Here is a 17,362-nt window from a genome sequence, read left to right as displayed (position 1 = left end):
ATCCCGATCTCTTAATTAATCTAAAGATTAATAACAACAGGAGAACAAGCATTATTTAATCTCAAGATTAAGAAAAAGAGTGGATCAAGCATTAATCCCGATATCCACCATTCAAAAGTTCCCAGCTCTGGAACATCGTTAGAAATTAGGATTAATATTTTTCCATCTCTTGAGTGTGATGTTTGCATTGCAGATGATGATTTTTCAACAAGAATAAACACAGTTGTCACTAAAATATAAACAAATTTAATTCCACCATGCTTTTGTAGCTTTTGCAATCATAAATAGGAATAAGATCATTATAAAAAATGTTTTAAAATTGATATCACAGGCTTAACGATGAAATTACAAGAAACTCCATTAAAGGCAAGGTAATAAGGCGTTAATTGCTGTTGCGTATTCTCGGCGTACATACTAAAAGTTTTTAACCGGTATTTGTAAACAAGAATAGATGCATCAGTGCTTCTAGTATCCAAGGAGGACGAAAGCACTTAATTTTGATAATTTACATGATAGTTTCCTATGACCAGAATATTTCATTGATTTTTCATGTGAAAGATGGATCCCATGTTATAGGCTGTGACCATAGAGAATAGAATATATATTAGAGTGGAATTTAGACAATCATTCAGTATGAATTTTTTCAGTCCCTTTCAGCCTTCATTTCATTTACAAATTATATGCAGTAGAGTACATTAATACAGTCTGTTTCCTTGACTATCCATTTCAATTTCGAATTTTTTAAACCTGTCAAAAAAACTTTATAAAATGAATTAGGTGAATAAAAACATCATTTGATTTATAGTTATAACGGAAAATCATGTCGTTTGTAAAGTGAAAGGCATAGAGACTATGTGAAATGATCATTTGGTCGATGATGAAACCAGCCTATTTCATTATTTGGTTTTCTTTTAATATTAATTTTAGATTTTTATAAAATGATGGTCTAGGGCCCAAAAGGTTATATAGCGCAAATATGTGAAGTACACCAGCAGTATAGAAACAGTACAACAAAATGGCCGTTTTACACTTTTTTCTAGTAAATTCCACTCTAATATATATTCTATTCTCTTTGGCTGGGACACTTTACTTTACAGCCCGGAGACAGTACATTGCAGAACAAAAAATACGTGCACTTCTGAAATCTTTACATTATAATTCTTTGATTAAAGGGGATATTTATAGTCTGTATATGTAGTGTGTACTGTACTGCTGTACATACTTGAAATAAACCAAAGTTTACAGTGCAATATATGCAAATTTGATGAACATCTACTTTTTCTAGAATAAATGTTGGTTTATTTTAAACAACTGTTTAAATCTACTAATGACAAAGTGAATAAAATTTTATTAATAACTAAACTATAATTCCACAAAGATTTATTTTTAAAAAATGCCCCTCAATATTTGAGAAATCGGACTAATACAGTGCATAATAACATATTTCATATGTATAAGTTATGGATAGAAAAATTCAAGTGTATGTGTAATGGAAGGACAAAATTCTAAATTATTTGTTAAACAATTCAGAACTGGGAAATAAAATGCAAACTGGATAAAACAGAATGAAAATAAATAAAATCATATACCTGTTGTCCTTGGTGTAGCATCTAAAAAAGAATAGTTTTTAAACATCAAGATATTAAATTGGATTGATTGAATTTTTGTAAAAAGTGCAGTTATAAACTTTAATTATGATTGATTATTAATTACCTAATACATTCTCTAATTGGACCAGGTGGCCGGGGCTCGTACTCGCCAGTGCTGCGTGAGTTAGGAGGATAGCCTAGTACAAAAATAAGTCAAGCATTGATAAAAAAGGAAAACAGAGAAAGTTAAACTTCAAAGACGACATTACACATTTTATTTTGTTTTATTATTTAAAGTATAGAGCTTGCAGCATTGTATTTGATTTGAGATTGATTTTAAATATCTTATCAGAGTATTTACATTATTCTCAGTCAACATCTATGTATTAATCTTGTTATATCATGTACTGTATTTTAAATATAGAAGTAGTAAATGTACTTTCAAATGAGCCACCATTTTTAGAGAGGCACGTGTAATTCACAATGGTTCCCCTGTCTTTGTCTGGTTGGAAGTATTCTTGCCTTTCTAGCTTAAAACAAAGTGTCGCAAATAGGGTTTCCAGTAGAGCTGGGCACGCGCATATAGGGTTTCCAGTAGAGCTGTTAACGTTCCAACTTTTTCTAACCGTTTCGTTAACGGTTAGTTTAAACTGTTAAAAAAGAAAATTTTCAGATAGCCGTTAATTTTACAAGTAAGAACGGAACGCTCGTTGTGTTAACGGCAATTACCGTTAGTAAAAGATTTAATTTATTATGCATAATATCAGAAATAAAAAAATCTTCATGATAAAATAATAAAATGATAATCCAAATATTTTAAATAAAACACTTCCCTTTCAGCTAAAAAAGTGGGGAAATCTCCTTTGTCTTTGATGAGACAGTGGACATGCCTCTCTAAAAATGGAGGAACACTTGAAATTACGTTCACAGTTCCTTCAACCTCTAGGTTGTTGGGCTGGCACCATTGAGAATTGGAGGATCAAGAGACACATTATCAGCATTAAACAGAACTTCATTCTTTCTATCTATAAATAGGAGGATTAGAGTCAATGTCGTCTTCTTTATCTAGCAAGACATCCACAGACAATAATCCTATAATTCCGAGACAAATGTATTTCTAAATAGGGCTGCGCAGTGCAATTCCAATGTCTGGTATAAAATGTCAATTTCTAGTATACGTCAATGCCTTGTAAATAATTGTCAATGTCCATTGTAAAATTTCAATGTCTATTATACAATGAAAATGTCTGGTATACAATGCCAATGTCTAGTATACAATGTATATGTCTAGTATACAATGAAAATGTCTAGTATACAATGAAAATGTCTATTATATGATGAAAATGTCTAGTATACAATGAAAATGTCTAATATGCAATGAAAATGTCTAGTATACAATGAAAATGTCTAGTATGCAATGAAAATGTCTAGTATACAATGAAAATGTCTACCTAGTATACAATGTCAATGTTTAGTATGCACTGTCAATGTATAGTATACAATTTCGATGTCTGGTTAAAACAATGACTAGAATATAATATCAATGTCTGGTAAATACAGTGTCTAGGTATACAGGTTCCAGCTTAAACTGCTAGAGATATATATATTCATACTACAAATGAGAAACTAAAAGTTTTAAAACAAAGCTGTAAAAAAGCAACATTTTTTTAATCAAGAAAATGCTTAAAATTTGATACTCGAACATTTCTTTTGATGATATAAACATACATACCCGGACCAAAAAAAACTTTTTTTTCATTTCTCCCCTCCCCATAAAGCACCAGCGGTGTGAGCCTCTCCCCCCCCCCCCTCCTTGGCGCACCCAAAAATGAAAGCTTAACTGGAACATTTTCTGGTTTACGAAATGTAAACTGGACATTTTCTGGTTTACGAAATGTAAACTGGACATTTTCTGGTTTACGAAATGTAATCTGGACATTTTCTGGTTTACGAAATGTAAACTGGACATTTTCTGGTTTACGAAATGTAAACTGGACATTTTCTGGCTTACGGAATGGAGACTGGATTTTTTCCCCGGTTTTCGAAAGGAAACTGGAGAATTTCCAGTTTACGGAGTTGATGAAAACCGGAGAATTTCCAGTTTCCATTTTGTCCAGAATTATCCTGGAATTACGGAAAAATTTTCCGGATTATTTTATTTTCAAAATGAAAATATTTTTTTCTGAATAATGGAAACCTGAATAGAAATGAATATTTTCAGGATGGTGTTGACTTCAAATTGTACATGACTATCTCTCACTGTAAAGGAATTGAGTCTTTGTCACAAACTATGATTTTCTAATCTCTATATCTTTGTAACCCAAAGCCGTAGACCCTAGATATTTCAAACTATGAATTCTGTTTGAAATATCAAAGGTTCACACCATCAGGTGGAAAAAATATTAGAAAATCAGAGTTTGTTACAAAGACTTTCAATTCCTTTACGCAAAGCAACGATAAAGCTAAATATATATATAAATATGTAACAAAAAGGGGCAAACATGTTATTCTGCAAAATTGCAGTACGTTGAACGTCAGAAATCAGATTATTCATTACAACTGCATTTCAATCGAATATTGACATGATTAGCTCATCATCATGCGACATACTTAAAGTAGGCTATAGATAATGGACAGAGATATATTAACTGGGTTATATCTATTCTCTTTTATCCTTTAAATACATAATACGCTGGTCTTAATCATATAAAATATCAATACATGGTAGGAATTGAATTACGCCAACTCCTAATAACGTTTTAATCTAAGCTACTGAATAAAGTTAGTTGAATGAGACTCTGCTTTTGATCACGTTATCAGAAGTCTAAGTAAGCTTGATAGAAAGCTTTGGTACTCGTTGAATTGTACAAGTCACCAATTTCATTGGACTGTGTGTCATTTTGAACTTGGGAGTTAACCCTGCAGGTTGAGATTTGGACTGTGTGTCCTTAAAGGAACTGTAAAGGAAAAATGAAATGATTTTCTAAATTTTACATATATGAACTTTCGTATAATTGCAACACAGTTTTAAATCAATTTCTCAAGACAGGAACATCAGATAAAACTTTCATGGGTCGGGATCAAGAGCTAAATTGATTAGCTTTCAGCCTATATCCCCTTTCATTTGTCCTTTACAGTCCCTTTAAGAACCAGGGAGTTAAACCTGTCTCTAGTGAGTATCTGGGGTCTAAAATGAAAAGCTTACAGTCTCCAATGAAAATCTAGGGACCTCCGATGGCATTCTCCAATTGTACTTTTGTCCAGGCTCATTTCAAAGTGTTGTTTATATTATATTCACATAGAACTTATATGCATGCATATGGAGAAACCACAATTTATCAATTTTTAGATAGAAAAATAATCATATCTTTGTAATTTGTATTTAGATTATAGGTTTACAGGTCGCCGTTTTAAATAGTTAATTAGTAAGGTCACTTGATACATGAAACACTGTATGAGACTTCAGAGACGTCCTTACGCAAATATTTACTGTCTATTGCCATTTCCTTCTTTTCCAAATCATTTAAAGGGAGTGTTCGCGAAAAATAAAAGGGGGTTTAGGTTTAAGAAGAAAAAAAAACACTTTTACACTTTTTATTGCAACTAATATTACTTCTCTCTGTTGCGTCCTTAAGGAAAAAATTGTTAAAAACGGCTCACACCATACAAATTCGGAAAGTTACAATATTCAACCCAGATCGTAAAATAATCAATTTAACTCCAAACAAATCATTCAGCTATTACAAACAATAGTCATCGATTATTTTTCGACTTATTCGTATATAGTTAAAATTTCATAATATTTTTATTTTTATTTTTCGAACATTCAAGGAAAGTATGAAAATGTCGTCTTAATCTTAAAAAATCCTCGAAACAGGAATAAATGTTTTCAAAAGTAAGGCTCAGATCATGAAAAATAAAAAAAAATTATGAAATATCAACTTTGTACATAAGAGTCGAAAAATAATCGATGACTACTGTTTGTAATATCTAAATGATTTGTTTGGAATTAATGGATTGTTTACGATCCGAGTTTAATGTTGCAACTTTCTGAATTTGTATGGACACTACGTTCTTCGATGTGAGTCGTTCTTAACAATTTTCTCCTTACAGAAGCAACAGATAGAAGTAAGATTAGTAGCAATCTAAAGCGCTTATTTTTTATACCCCCTTTCATTTTTCGCGAACACTCCCTTTAATAAGCCATTAATAAACAAAATACATGTGTAAGGCAGAAGACTTTATTTAACATTGAGTTCTTGTGTCATCCATTATGGGTAACCCTGAAATACGTTATATTTATAAAGGGAAAAATAAAAATAAATACTAATCACGCAACCTCTTTCGGTATATTCAAATAAAGGCAGGAGAACTTATCTCCTTAATAAATAATTTTCCGGGGAAAAAAGGTTATTTGACCTTCTTGAAAACTGAGAAAATTAAAACCTAAAACTACGTTTAACATTTTCGCATTTATTATTTGCAAAATGCAGAAACTGTGTTTATGTTGAGCTGTTACTTATATTTTAGTAAGGTGAACATATGTTCAGTTTAAATATTACGCGGGGTTTCAATTAGTAAATTTATGATAATTTTGCATGACCCATGTGGAGTCTTGTAGATGTAGGGTCTAGCGTAGAGCTACAAAACTAATTAATAAGCCCCCTGGCCCCTCTTATCTTCTACCTATGCTATGGATCAATAAAAACAAAGCATTCTTAATCTGAGACCGAATTTGAAGAATTTGAGCTGCATCGCTGAACAATTTGCTACCTGATCAAATTTGAACCAAAGATTCACAGTTTAAGATTAAGGAAGGATTTGAATCTTCGGTGGTTCAAATTTGAACCGATGGAAGGCAGTTCAGCAAGGTCGAGACCTGGCTCAAATTCTTTAAATTCGATCTCTGTTAACGTATTTATTGCATTTTATAAATCTGATTGAAGATATGGTCAAATATTATGATAATCACTATTGATCCACTACTACAGTATTGTTGTTTTCATCAGTTAATGGTGTATTCTTTTGTATCTACCAACCCCCACGCTTCACCAAACCCTTCCCCCTTTAAATAACCCCCCTCTCTTTAACCTTCTCCTCTTTCTCCCCATCCCTTCTCCCCCTCTCTTTTCTCCCTTTTCTCTCCCATCTCCCATTTCTATCACCGAATACACCCCATCTGAACTTCAGTTGACATCCGGTGTTACCAGAGTTAACAGCTCTTCTCCCTGGTGGAACTATAGATAGATAGATATATAAATAGATAGATGGATAGACTAACGGTTAGAGAATTGAACAAGTGAATTTTAAGCTACATGAGAAAATGTTAAACTAATCAGACAGCTGGAGATACAGAAATAGGTATTTTAAGACAAATATTTACATAAGATGTTATTATCTATATTTAAATAAAAATTATTATTTTAAATTTTACATGATTTCGTAAGTTACGTTTTCCTTTTGTTCTGTAGAGCCATCTCTAAGCATACACTGATAGAGATCACTGGTCAAGCGTATGTTTTTAAAATAAGTTAAATTGTACAAAAAAAAATATCATTTCAGGGTTCTCCCATGTACCTTAGGTAAACGATTATTGAGGAGAACGAATTATTTGGTGTAAAGCCTAACAAAATAATTGAATAACTTTGTTTTGCCCCTGTATCACCATATGAATACTCATAATATTCCCGTATTTCCATCCACATTTTGGACAATTGCTCTTAAAACACCATTTAGAGGTCTAAACTGAAAAAATAAAAATAGGGTCGGATTTCACAGGTCATGGAATTTATATTATTTTATTCAAAGTTCGAAAAATTAATAGAAATCATGAACAAAAATCATGCATTCCTTTATAAAAAGCTGTTTTTTTGGTATGCAACAATTTTCATTTAATCCCGCCCCTTTTAAAAATAATAAAAAATAATAAAAATAATTTGTTATTTTTTACAGTTACAAATTAATGTCATTTACTCTCAGACAAATTAGAATGTAAATGATACATTGAAAATTTTATCTCGAGCCGAAAACGAATAAAAATGATCAATGATCAGGATCGAAACATACGAGCCTCAGTGCAGAATCCGACTCTCTGTTTTATATTTTTTTTAGATAGATAGACAGATAGATAGATAGATAGATAGACAGATAGATGGATTGATTGATAGTTGATAGATAGATAAATAGATAGATCCGGTTTGGCTATATTATCAAAATAATCTTTTCCCAATTTAATTTCACAGGNTTCCTCATCAGCTTTCAGCATTACATCCTCAGATCATTGTTTTAGGGTTTAATGTTCATGCTAAAATTCATAATTTGGATAATCATCGCGCTAGGGTAACCTAGACACTGCGATCTAGACAGAGAGAGAAAGGTCAAAATTATGCAACATTACTGGTACAACTTTATGACCTCACAGCTCCTCTAATTTTAATCAGAAATACTTTAATCTACGTGAGATATAATCATGCCCCCGATTATTTAGGGTCGGTTATACCTTATAAGTATCAGTCACAACCAATTAAATAAAGCGTAATGGACTATTGATATAATTGGATAGTGTAACCTTAATACAGCATGTTCAATCTTTTGAAATCGACTCAAGAGGATATATCTCACCATCAAATAAAGCAAATCTAAAGAAACTGCATACGTTCTTCAAACCCAGTGTTCGTTTTAAAGCAATGTGCGAAAATCTATCAAGCCTTGCAGTTTTGTCATCATACCACATTTTTAGAAAACGAAAAACACTAGACTGGGCCCTAGAGACTCCATTTCTGAAAACCACCTCTGGCAAACCCTGTCAGTCATAAAATGCGATATCCAGAGAAAAGATTATTAGTATTAAATTGTAAACTTTTATATTGTTTAATGTAATTTTGCTTTAGACTAATATAAATTGTACGTAATATTGAAACTTGTATGCTTTCAAGTGTCAATCCTAACTCCTCTGATTGAAGAGCTAATTAAGATTTGTTTTAAAATCTAAAATTTAATTGGATAAATATGTTTTCTTGTACTTGTGTATAAGATAGCTACGAGGTCAAATCAGTAATGTCGCGTAATTTGTACCTTCGCTTTTTGTCTAGTTCATAGTACAGTAGAGAAGACTTCTAAATAACTTAAGAGAAGAGGGGGTGTGGGTGTGGTAAATTCTAATTTTGTAAACGTGTCAATTTAGATATGAATCTGAAATATTCTAGTTTCCTGATTTGTTTATATTTTTCTGACGCTGAAGCTCTCTTCCCTATCTGTAACGTGAAGAACGTCAAGATTTTGAATTCTGGCAAAATATCAAAATTATTCATTTTCAGTGTAGGACTTTGTTAATGAATGAAATAATGAATAAATTGTTAGAAACAATAAATAAGCTTTTAATAAAATAAAATACGATTTAAAGGATAAGTTTTAAAAAAACAAGTGCGAACATTTAAAAACAAATCACAAACTTTTCTGTTTAATTTTTATCGAGAAAATTTTAAAACCCCCTCTCTATATGCTAAAATTACTTTTACATACACGATGAATGTCGCACTTTTCTAACATTAAGTTCAAGCGTAATCCTGTTAACAAAATAAATAAAAATTCTAATGAATGAAAGACAATTTTGTTCAAAGGATTATTTTAAAATATGAAAACTGGATTATATAAAATGAATATATTCGTGTAGAATGGCGGGGNTCTCTCCTACAATTAATATATCCGCCAGTTATTTGTACAGCTTCCCTGATCCCTATCAAAAAGTAAATATTAGCAAAGTAACTTGTCAACCCGGAGCACACAAATTGTAAACATAAACTCATAGATAAACAAATAACAGATTTTTTATGATTATGTATGTCTTGATGTTAATTAAACAGCGTTTTCACCCAAAACAGATACATATTTTAATGTCAAAGAAACGGCATGTGCATTTTTTATGCACAGTACAGTACATAAGATTAGATAATAAAGACCTATTTTGAACAAAAATCTAAAGTAATTAAGTCTTTCTCCCTAACTCTGTTTTTTAGTTTCTATATCTTTGAAAACCAATATGGTAGACCTTAGATATTTCAAACTATAATTAGTTCAAAGGTTCTCAACTTTACACCTTCAGGTTGCAAAGATATAAGGATTAAAACATTTGAGTTTGTGGCAAATATTTAATTGTTTTCATTTGAAAAAATCTGCTGATATATTTATCTATGCTGAACAACTGCATGTTGTTGATTTTTGTAAAATAAAATATCATGAACTGAATCAAAATTAAAAATTTAAAAGACCGTTCACATAATTCTTGAAAGGAAACTTAACGATTTTATTTTCCAGGTTGCAAACCCGTATTTTCAATATAAACCTTTACTCTAGTAGGGATTTGGGAAGGCAAACAGGCCTTAAATTTCTATTTATTTATTATTATAATTTTAAATTTTTTAAACAATAATCAATACCTATCATCTATCAACGATTGAAAAAAATGTTTTTTTGAACCGGCAAAAAAAATTTTTCAATGAAGTGCAGACCAAATATTTTCTTGGTGGAGTGAAAATCGCACATTTTTTACAGAAGAATTACTTTAAAATGCTTAGACAGTCTCTTATTATGGCCATCTGCCCTTCTTTGAAGCAAGGATTATTGAGAAATTTTTACATTTTTGCTCAACATCAAACTTGACATTTTGCATAAAAATGATGTTCAAGTATCTATTAAAAGCACTGTTTTTAATCGACGCAGAAAAAATCCCATAAAGTACATTAATGGGGAGGGAGGGGGGAGGGGAAGGAAAAAAGAAAGAGTTCATTAGGTGAAGGGAAAAGTGATGTGTGAAAAATGTCTGTTAAGGAGGAGGGTGGGTGAAAAGTGTTTATTATTGGGGGGAGGGGTGAAAAGTGTGTATTAGAGAGGAGAGGGGGGGAGGTAAAAAGTGTGTATAAGGGGGGAAGGGGTGAAAAGTGTGTATTAGAGAGTGAGGGGCGGGATGAAAAGTGTGTATTGCGCAGAGTGGGGGGAGTGTCTATGGGGGGAGGGTAAAAAAGTGTATAAAGGTAGGGTTGTGTGTTAAAAGTGTGTTTTAGTGACGGGGGTTGGGGTTGGGGGAGGGGGGGGTCTGTGTGATTTTAGAGATAAAGAGCGCATTGAAGGTAGTTTGAGAGAAACAGCAAGCAGTCTCCGTCAGTCCGACCTATGAACATGAGGTTCAATGCTTTCATTTATCATACACAGAATACACCTAAATATGGAACACATTCTAAATAAATAACAGTCTTAATCACAATAATTTACAAAACAATACTTATCTTACTTTGCAGTGATATGAAACATTTTTTTATATGGACAGAACAGGTTAAATACTCACACTCTGTAGACAAAATAGTCACATTTGTTATGAATATTTTTTTTGGCTTTTAAATGGACGTACTCAGTTTTAAAATTTATGCAGTAAAGTAATATCTGTTGGGGTGTTTTTCGTTTGTTATCATATCCAATCATCTCATAAACCCACTTGACCAATTTGCCTCAAATTTTGATTGGGGAACTCGAGTTCGGAATGTTTTTAGTTTGGTTCAAAATTTCTGAACAGAATAGGTTGGCTTTTTGAGAGAACAACTTTTCTTCATTGTATTGATATAAACGAAAACGAATTATATAAATAAAAATATTCTTAAGTACGACTTTGTCACGTTATAATACCTGAAGTTTTATTTAATAAAACATACTTTTTTTACTCTGTATCATTACTTCCAACAGTTTCCGCTGATCAATCAGAAATGTTGGTTTTATATCAAACTATTTGATGTTTTTATATTGACACTTTGGGCTTAGAAAAACTGGAATAGATGATAAATTGATAATTAACAACATCTTATGACTTTTTAATAAAGACTAAAAACTTAAAACTGACATTATTGATATTTTATGATGGCTATAAATAAACCTATTAAGAATGCCGCCTCATAGAAATTAAAATGTTTTCTAAATTCGTATTTGTTTGTTAACAACCTCTTAAATGTTTGTATGTTATTTTTCTTTTTACCACCATTGTCATTGAATGATCTTTGGAATAGAACAGAATTCGTAGTAATGTTCAAATATCTATAGAAATTTAAATATTAGAATATAGAATAATGAAATTAAAGTTATTATTTAAAACTATCCAAAATAAATGTTAGGTACAGAAAATTATATAATAACAAAGTTAGTAAGTTTAAAACTGTTTAAACTTTTAATCGTGGCTTTATCTGTTCTTCTCTGTATAATTTTTTTTAATTTGCGGATTTCATAATAATTTTTCGCGCATTTTCAAAATGTTACTAAATTAAATAATTTAAGATAAACATATTTTAAGATTACATATTTAAAGTCTGATTGGCCAAAAACCTTCCCTGGGGCCACGTGAGGTTCCAAACAAAATTTTGGTCCAATCGGTTCAGCCGTTTTGACGTTTATTGGATACAAACAAACACCCGCCCACCCAGACATACACGCTGAATTTATACATAGATTAGTATAAATAAAAATGTTTAAAATTAAATTAAACTATAGAATATGAAGACGAATAGAATTAAATCAAAGTTTCAAAGTTTAAAACTGTTAAAAAGTAAAAAAAGTTTATTGCTTGATTACTCCTTTACGGTTCTCTGAATCCCGACATTTACCCACTGGTGTCTCCTAGAAAAGATCAAATTTCGTGTAAGGGGTCAAAAGGTTTTGAAAAATAAAACAAAATGTTAAAAATAGAGACGCAGACTGTACAGGACACTCACTACAAGCTAGATTTACACTTTAAAAATGATGTAAAAACGGATTTTTGAAATTTTCGTTTTCACGCTTTCTAGGTTTTCACAAATGTAGAGAATTGTAAAAAGGCTTAAATTTAAACATGAATATTGAGATAATTTTTTGGGGGGATAGTCTTTTAAATACTTCTACGAAATGCTGTAGGCAAAAACAGCCATATTTCAGGGGCAAAACGAAATTCAAACTTCTAAATACTTTTTGCCTAGGTTAATTTTCAGGATGAGCTGATACAATTAATGTTAATGAAAATTAAAAATCAAATCATTTTGAGAAAAAATAAAACGTTCTTTTACAAGAACTGCAGGGCATTACTCTATTTGCAGATTGTTAAAAAGAAGCTGAATTTATAGATTTTTTAATATGATAATACTAATAATAAGCATAGTGATAATACTGACAATACTGATAATTCTAAAAATAAGGATTACAAAGATAATAATAATAATTTTGATGATAATGCTAATGATGATAATACTGATTATAATGATAAAAATGACAATAATTTTATATTTATGATAATGATAACACTGATAATAATGGTGCTTTGTACAGGTAGGAGAAGTTGAAGGGAGACCAAAATGACGAATTTAAGTAAACGCGAGAGTGCCGAAATACAAGACGACAGACCGCCAAGCCAAAACAGCTTTACATCTGATAGCTGTGCCATTGACAGCTTTGCTGACAGTCAGGTTGACAGCTGCACTGACAGCTGTAAGCTGGACAGCTATGAACATAATATCGTTGATGAAATCTGTCTGAAAACAGTCCAGGTATAAAAATGAAGAAAAATCAAAATTTAGAATATGTAAAATTAATAAACAATTACTATATCTACATTATAAATTTTTTAATCTCTGTTTTAGATTTCTGATAAAGTCCAAGTAGCAGATGATGCTGAGAAGGATGCCAGTAATGCTACCACTGTAAAGAATGACGAGAATGAAGAGAGTGAAGAGAAGCTGGAGATTACTGCTGAAAACAAGAAAACAGGATTAAATAAAAGAACAGAACCTATTCGACCTCCTAGAACCAAGGATTTTATTCCTTTTCCGTCACATTCAAGTACAGGTGATCAGAAAACAGAGTTATACACTTTAAAGCAGCGCATAGGATTCATTTAATTTTGAGGCGGATCCGGATCCTGGATCCGCACTGGAAAAAAATGGATCCGGATCTAGGTCATTTCTTTACTGAATTTTTTTAACAAAAAATAATTTTTAAATTTTTTGTTTTATTTTTTTCGCTTATCTTTATCCTAAAACTTGATGAACCATTCAGAAATAAGGAATTTTTATAATCTCTCTTTTTTTCAAAAGTTCAGATTTGGTTTTTTTGCAGTATTTTACCCCTTGGATCCGGATCCGTTGATCCGCATATTTTTGCGGGTCCGGATCCAAAGCACTGTTTTAAAGGGAATGTTTTCGAATTTATGAAGAGGGTAATCGGGCGGTGTTTTGGGTGAAATTTCTTGGACGGAGAACTTTAAAAAATCATAAAATTTAGTTGTACAATGTTTAAACTGTTTTGAAAAGAATAAACAAATCAAAATTTAACTTTTTTGATTTTATATATTTTAGAATATTATAATTTGTGTAATCCTCCACCAGACAGTGAACCTCTTCCTACTCTACCCAGGAGGAAACCTTATATAACTAGTCCAGATCAAACACACTCCTCTTCTAGTATCATTGGACAATCCGCCAATCCTTCTTCTAGTATCATTGGACAATCCGCCAATCCTTCTTCTAGTAACATTGGTCAGCAGAATTGTGTACCAGGATCTCAAAAATCTGATGGAACACATAGAGTGCATCCTGGAACGCATAGAGGCCATGGAACAGAAAGGAATCGTGGAATACACAGGGAACGCCAAGGAACGATGAAAGAGGAATTGGGACATCATTCACTTCCCTCGTTCACCTCCACTTTAGGTATAAGATTAGGATATGTTTAATATCTTTTGTTCTTCATTTTCATAAAGGATATATATGCCACGAAAAGTATCTTTTTTTTCAATAAAATTGTTCATTTCCACAAATTTTGATATATATAAAAGTGAAAATAAACATTTAAAAGAAAAATAGTATTAAAAAGGTTTAAAGGGACTGTAAGCGTAATTTCAAGTATCACACTCCAAGCAAATATGACAATGTCCGATTTACAACGGTACCCTTTAAAGTTTTGTCTGAACAGTATAAATTATAGATATTATAGATATGCATGTATTTTAGTAGTATAGTCTCTTGGAACTGTTAATTTGCATTTTTGGATTCTCTGCTATAGAACTTATCAGAAACAATGAGAAAATTCACAAAAATTAACACTTTTCTAGTCAGAAAAACGTCGTTTTAAATCGGGCATTGCAATCTTTAAAATTAGGCTTACAGACCCTCTAAATCACTCTTTCAAATTGAGGATGAATGACTGTTTTAGTAAAGAATGTCCATTTCTTATTAAATTTTATGAGATGGACAAATGAACATTTAAAAAAATAGTTTTATTAATTTATTAAATAATTTATCAGGATCAGAAAGAAGAGGATGTACTAGCAGGGCTTCTGGTATTTCTACACTAACTACCAGAACACATCAATATAGGTCATTAATAGTTAATTTCTTGATAATAATCAATTAACTAATAATAATTATCTCAGTCAAATTATTATTGAAAATTATTATCTTATTATTTTAGGAAGAAAAATATGACAAAGCAAAGAAGAAAGGGATCCACTTGTCACTGCAGAGAAAAGGGTAATTTTATTTATATTTCAATATTTAGAATTTTTGAAACTAATTTTGAATGAAATAGCAAGGAATCAGTGTAGTCTGTACAATGCTAATACTTTAGAGGAACTTTAGTTGCATGTAGACTAGTAACTATAGGAACATGTACAGGAATGTAATAGGAACAGGAACAGGAATAGGAACAGGAACAGGAACAGGAATAGGAACAGTAATAGGAACAGGAACAGGAACAGGAACAGGAACAGGAACAGGAACAGGAACAGGAACAGGAACAGGAACAGGAACAGGAACAGGAACAGGAACAGGAACAGGAACAGGAACAGGAACAGGAACAGGAACAGGAACAGGAACAGGAACAGGAACAGGAACAGGAACAGGAACAGGAACAGGAACAGGAACAGGAACAGGAACAGGAACAGGAACAGGAACAGGAACAGGAACAGGAACNTGAAATGTGCAGAAACTAAAGGCGTGAAAAGGGGGGAAGAAAGGGGATAGTACAGTACACCATAACGCCGGTGTTTCGTGTATAGTATTTCTTCTTCTTGCGTTTTGAAATTCAACGTTTTTGTTGTCAAGCATTTCCTGTTTTCCTTCATCTTTATTCATGGAAAGGGGAATTTAAAGAAATCATAATATTTAGTAGAATTCTAGATGATGTCATTTTTTCAACAAACAATTAAACTTAAAAAGACTGCAGACGTAATTTCAAGTCATTGAAAGAGTGGCACATCTGATTCACACTGGTGTCCTTTAAATCCAAGGTTTTAATGCAAGGAAAGTTATTTCAGAGGTGTACACATCTTTTGTACTGCAGTGTACTGTCTCTGGGCGGTAGTAAACACAAGAAGGATGTCGAAGCCTGACATTGGATCCATCTTTCTCATAAAAAAAACAATGAAATATTCTGGTGAAAGGAAACTATTATGTGAATTATCAAAATTATCAAAGTTTAATGCTTTTAACCTCCTCGGCTATTAAACGAACACTGATGCATCTATTCGTGTTTACAAATTCCACCCAGAGAGACCTGGTTTCAATATGTACGCAGAGTATACGCAACTGCAATTAACTTTCCTTGCATTCTATGGTTAAATCTTTTTGTAATCAAGAACAAAATAGATATTATTGTTTTCTAACTGAAAATTGTTTGTTATTAATTATAGTTTATTCTTCGAGACATTTCAATATAGAAAACGAGAATATGATCATCATCCCTTTGCATGGGGGGTCACTTTTAATTTCGTCTGCAGTCCTAATAAAACTTATATTCTCAAAAATATTTTTAAAGAAATGCAAATATAAAATATAAAAATTTCCTCTGTATTGATTTTAAGTGGGGGAAAGGGGAAACTCCCCTATAGTTTGTCCCTTAATATTTTCCTTTTTAGCGTACTTTATAAGAAATTTACAGACAACTTATAATCAATATTATATATATTATATATGTATATTTTAACTAAAGAAATTCAATGTCGTCATTAAAGGGTACTAAAAATATAGTTCTGAATTTTAATAACTATTCATAACACTGTTATTTTGGTTCGCAGTGACAAAGTTTTTTTGGACAGAAGTTTTCTCGTTATCGTGATATAGAGAAAATTTAAGTCCAAGAACTTTAAAGCACGTCGTGCCAAAATAATAGTGTTATAGGTAATTTTATGAAACGTTTGTGTACTTATTTCAATGGCTATTTCTAGATCAAATAAGCTTTGAAACAAAGCAGTAGTCAAAATATAAAGTTGATTTCAATCTTATTTTTATTTCAATTAAAAAAATATATTTTGGAAATATCCTAAATTTTTTGGAGAAAATCCGGGAACCAATCAAAACTTTATAGCACTCGTACTATAATGTACAGTTAATTTAACATTATAGCACGATGATTACTTTATAGCACGTTCATTATGAAATTCACGATGAAGCGAGGAAGAATGATAAATTAAACAATAGTTTCATAAAATGTTTTTAACATTTTTGAAGTATCTATCAAAGTTTATATATATGCAATATTACCGTTAAAAGAAATACAAACAAACAAAAAAATTATTAACTCTGGACGCCGTAGGTTTACAAAAATATCATTTAACACAATTTTCGAAATGGTTAAGATTACATTTTTAGGACACCGTGTTGAGAAATAAATATATAAAGCAAACCGACATGGTTCTGATTTTAGAAAAAAAATTATATCAAAATTCTGGTTCCATATCCGTTCACCTGTTTCGAAGGGGGATAGGTTGGAGG

General features: G+C 31.5%; 1 protein-coding gene and 1 long non-coding RNA gene across 2 annotated transcripts in view; one reads left to right on the top strand and one right to left on the bottom strand.

Annotated features, from left to right (window-relative positions):
- Positions 1-55: 55 nt before the first annotated feature.
- LOC111705559 (uncharacterized) lies at positions 56-8,247 on the bottom strand. Its single transcript, XR_002766040.1, has 5 exons — positions 8,158-8,247; positions 2,530-2,614; positions 1,714-1,786; positions 1,590-1,610; positions 56-229 (listed from the first exon to the last, which is right to left on the bottom strand). It is a non-coding gene; the product is annotated as an uncharacterized LOC111705559 (long non-coding RNA).
- LOC111705557 (uncharacterized) overlaps positions 6,800-17,362 on the top strand; it is a 30,120-nt gene continuing 19,557 nt past the window's right edge. Inside the window, exons 1-6 of the mRNA XM_023478146.1 lie at positions 6,800-6,950; positions 12,924-13,141; positions 13,235-13,439; positions 13,949-14,302; positions 14,896-14,968; positions 15,063-15,121. Coding sequence (XP_023333914.1) covers positions 12,950-13,141; positions 13,235-13,439; positions 13,949-14,302; positions 14,896-14,968; positions 15,063-15,121 — 883 coding nt within the window. The 5' untranslated portion in view covers positions 6,800-6,950; positions 12,924-12,949. The remainder of the gene's footprint in view (positions 6,951-12,923; positions 13,142-13,234; positions 13,440-13,948; positions 14,303-14,895; positions 14,969-15,062; positions 15,122-17,362) is intronic.

This window comes from Eurytemora carolleeae, unplaced genomic scaffold (assembly GCF_000591075.1).
Source record: "Eurytemora carolleeae unplaced genomic scaffold, Eaff_2.0 scaffold284, whole genome shotgun sequence".
NCBI classification, from domain to species: Eukaryota; Metazoa; Arthropoda; class Copepoda; order Calanoida; family Temoridae; genus Eurytemora; species Eurytemora carolleeae.
The sequence above is the reverse complement of the archived record's forward strand: the minus strand, read 5'-3'. Positions and strand labels throughout refer to the sequence as shown.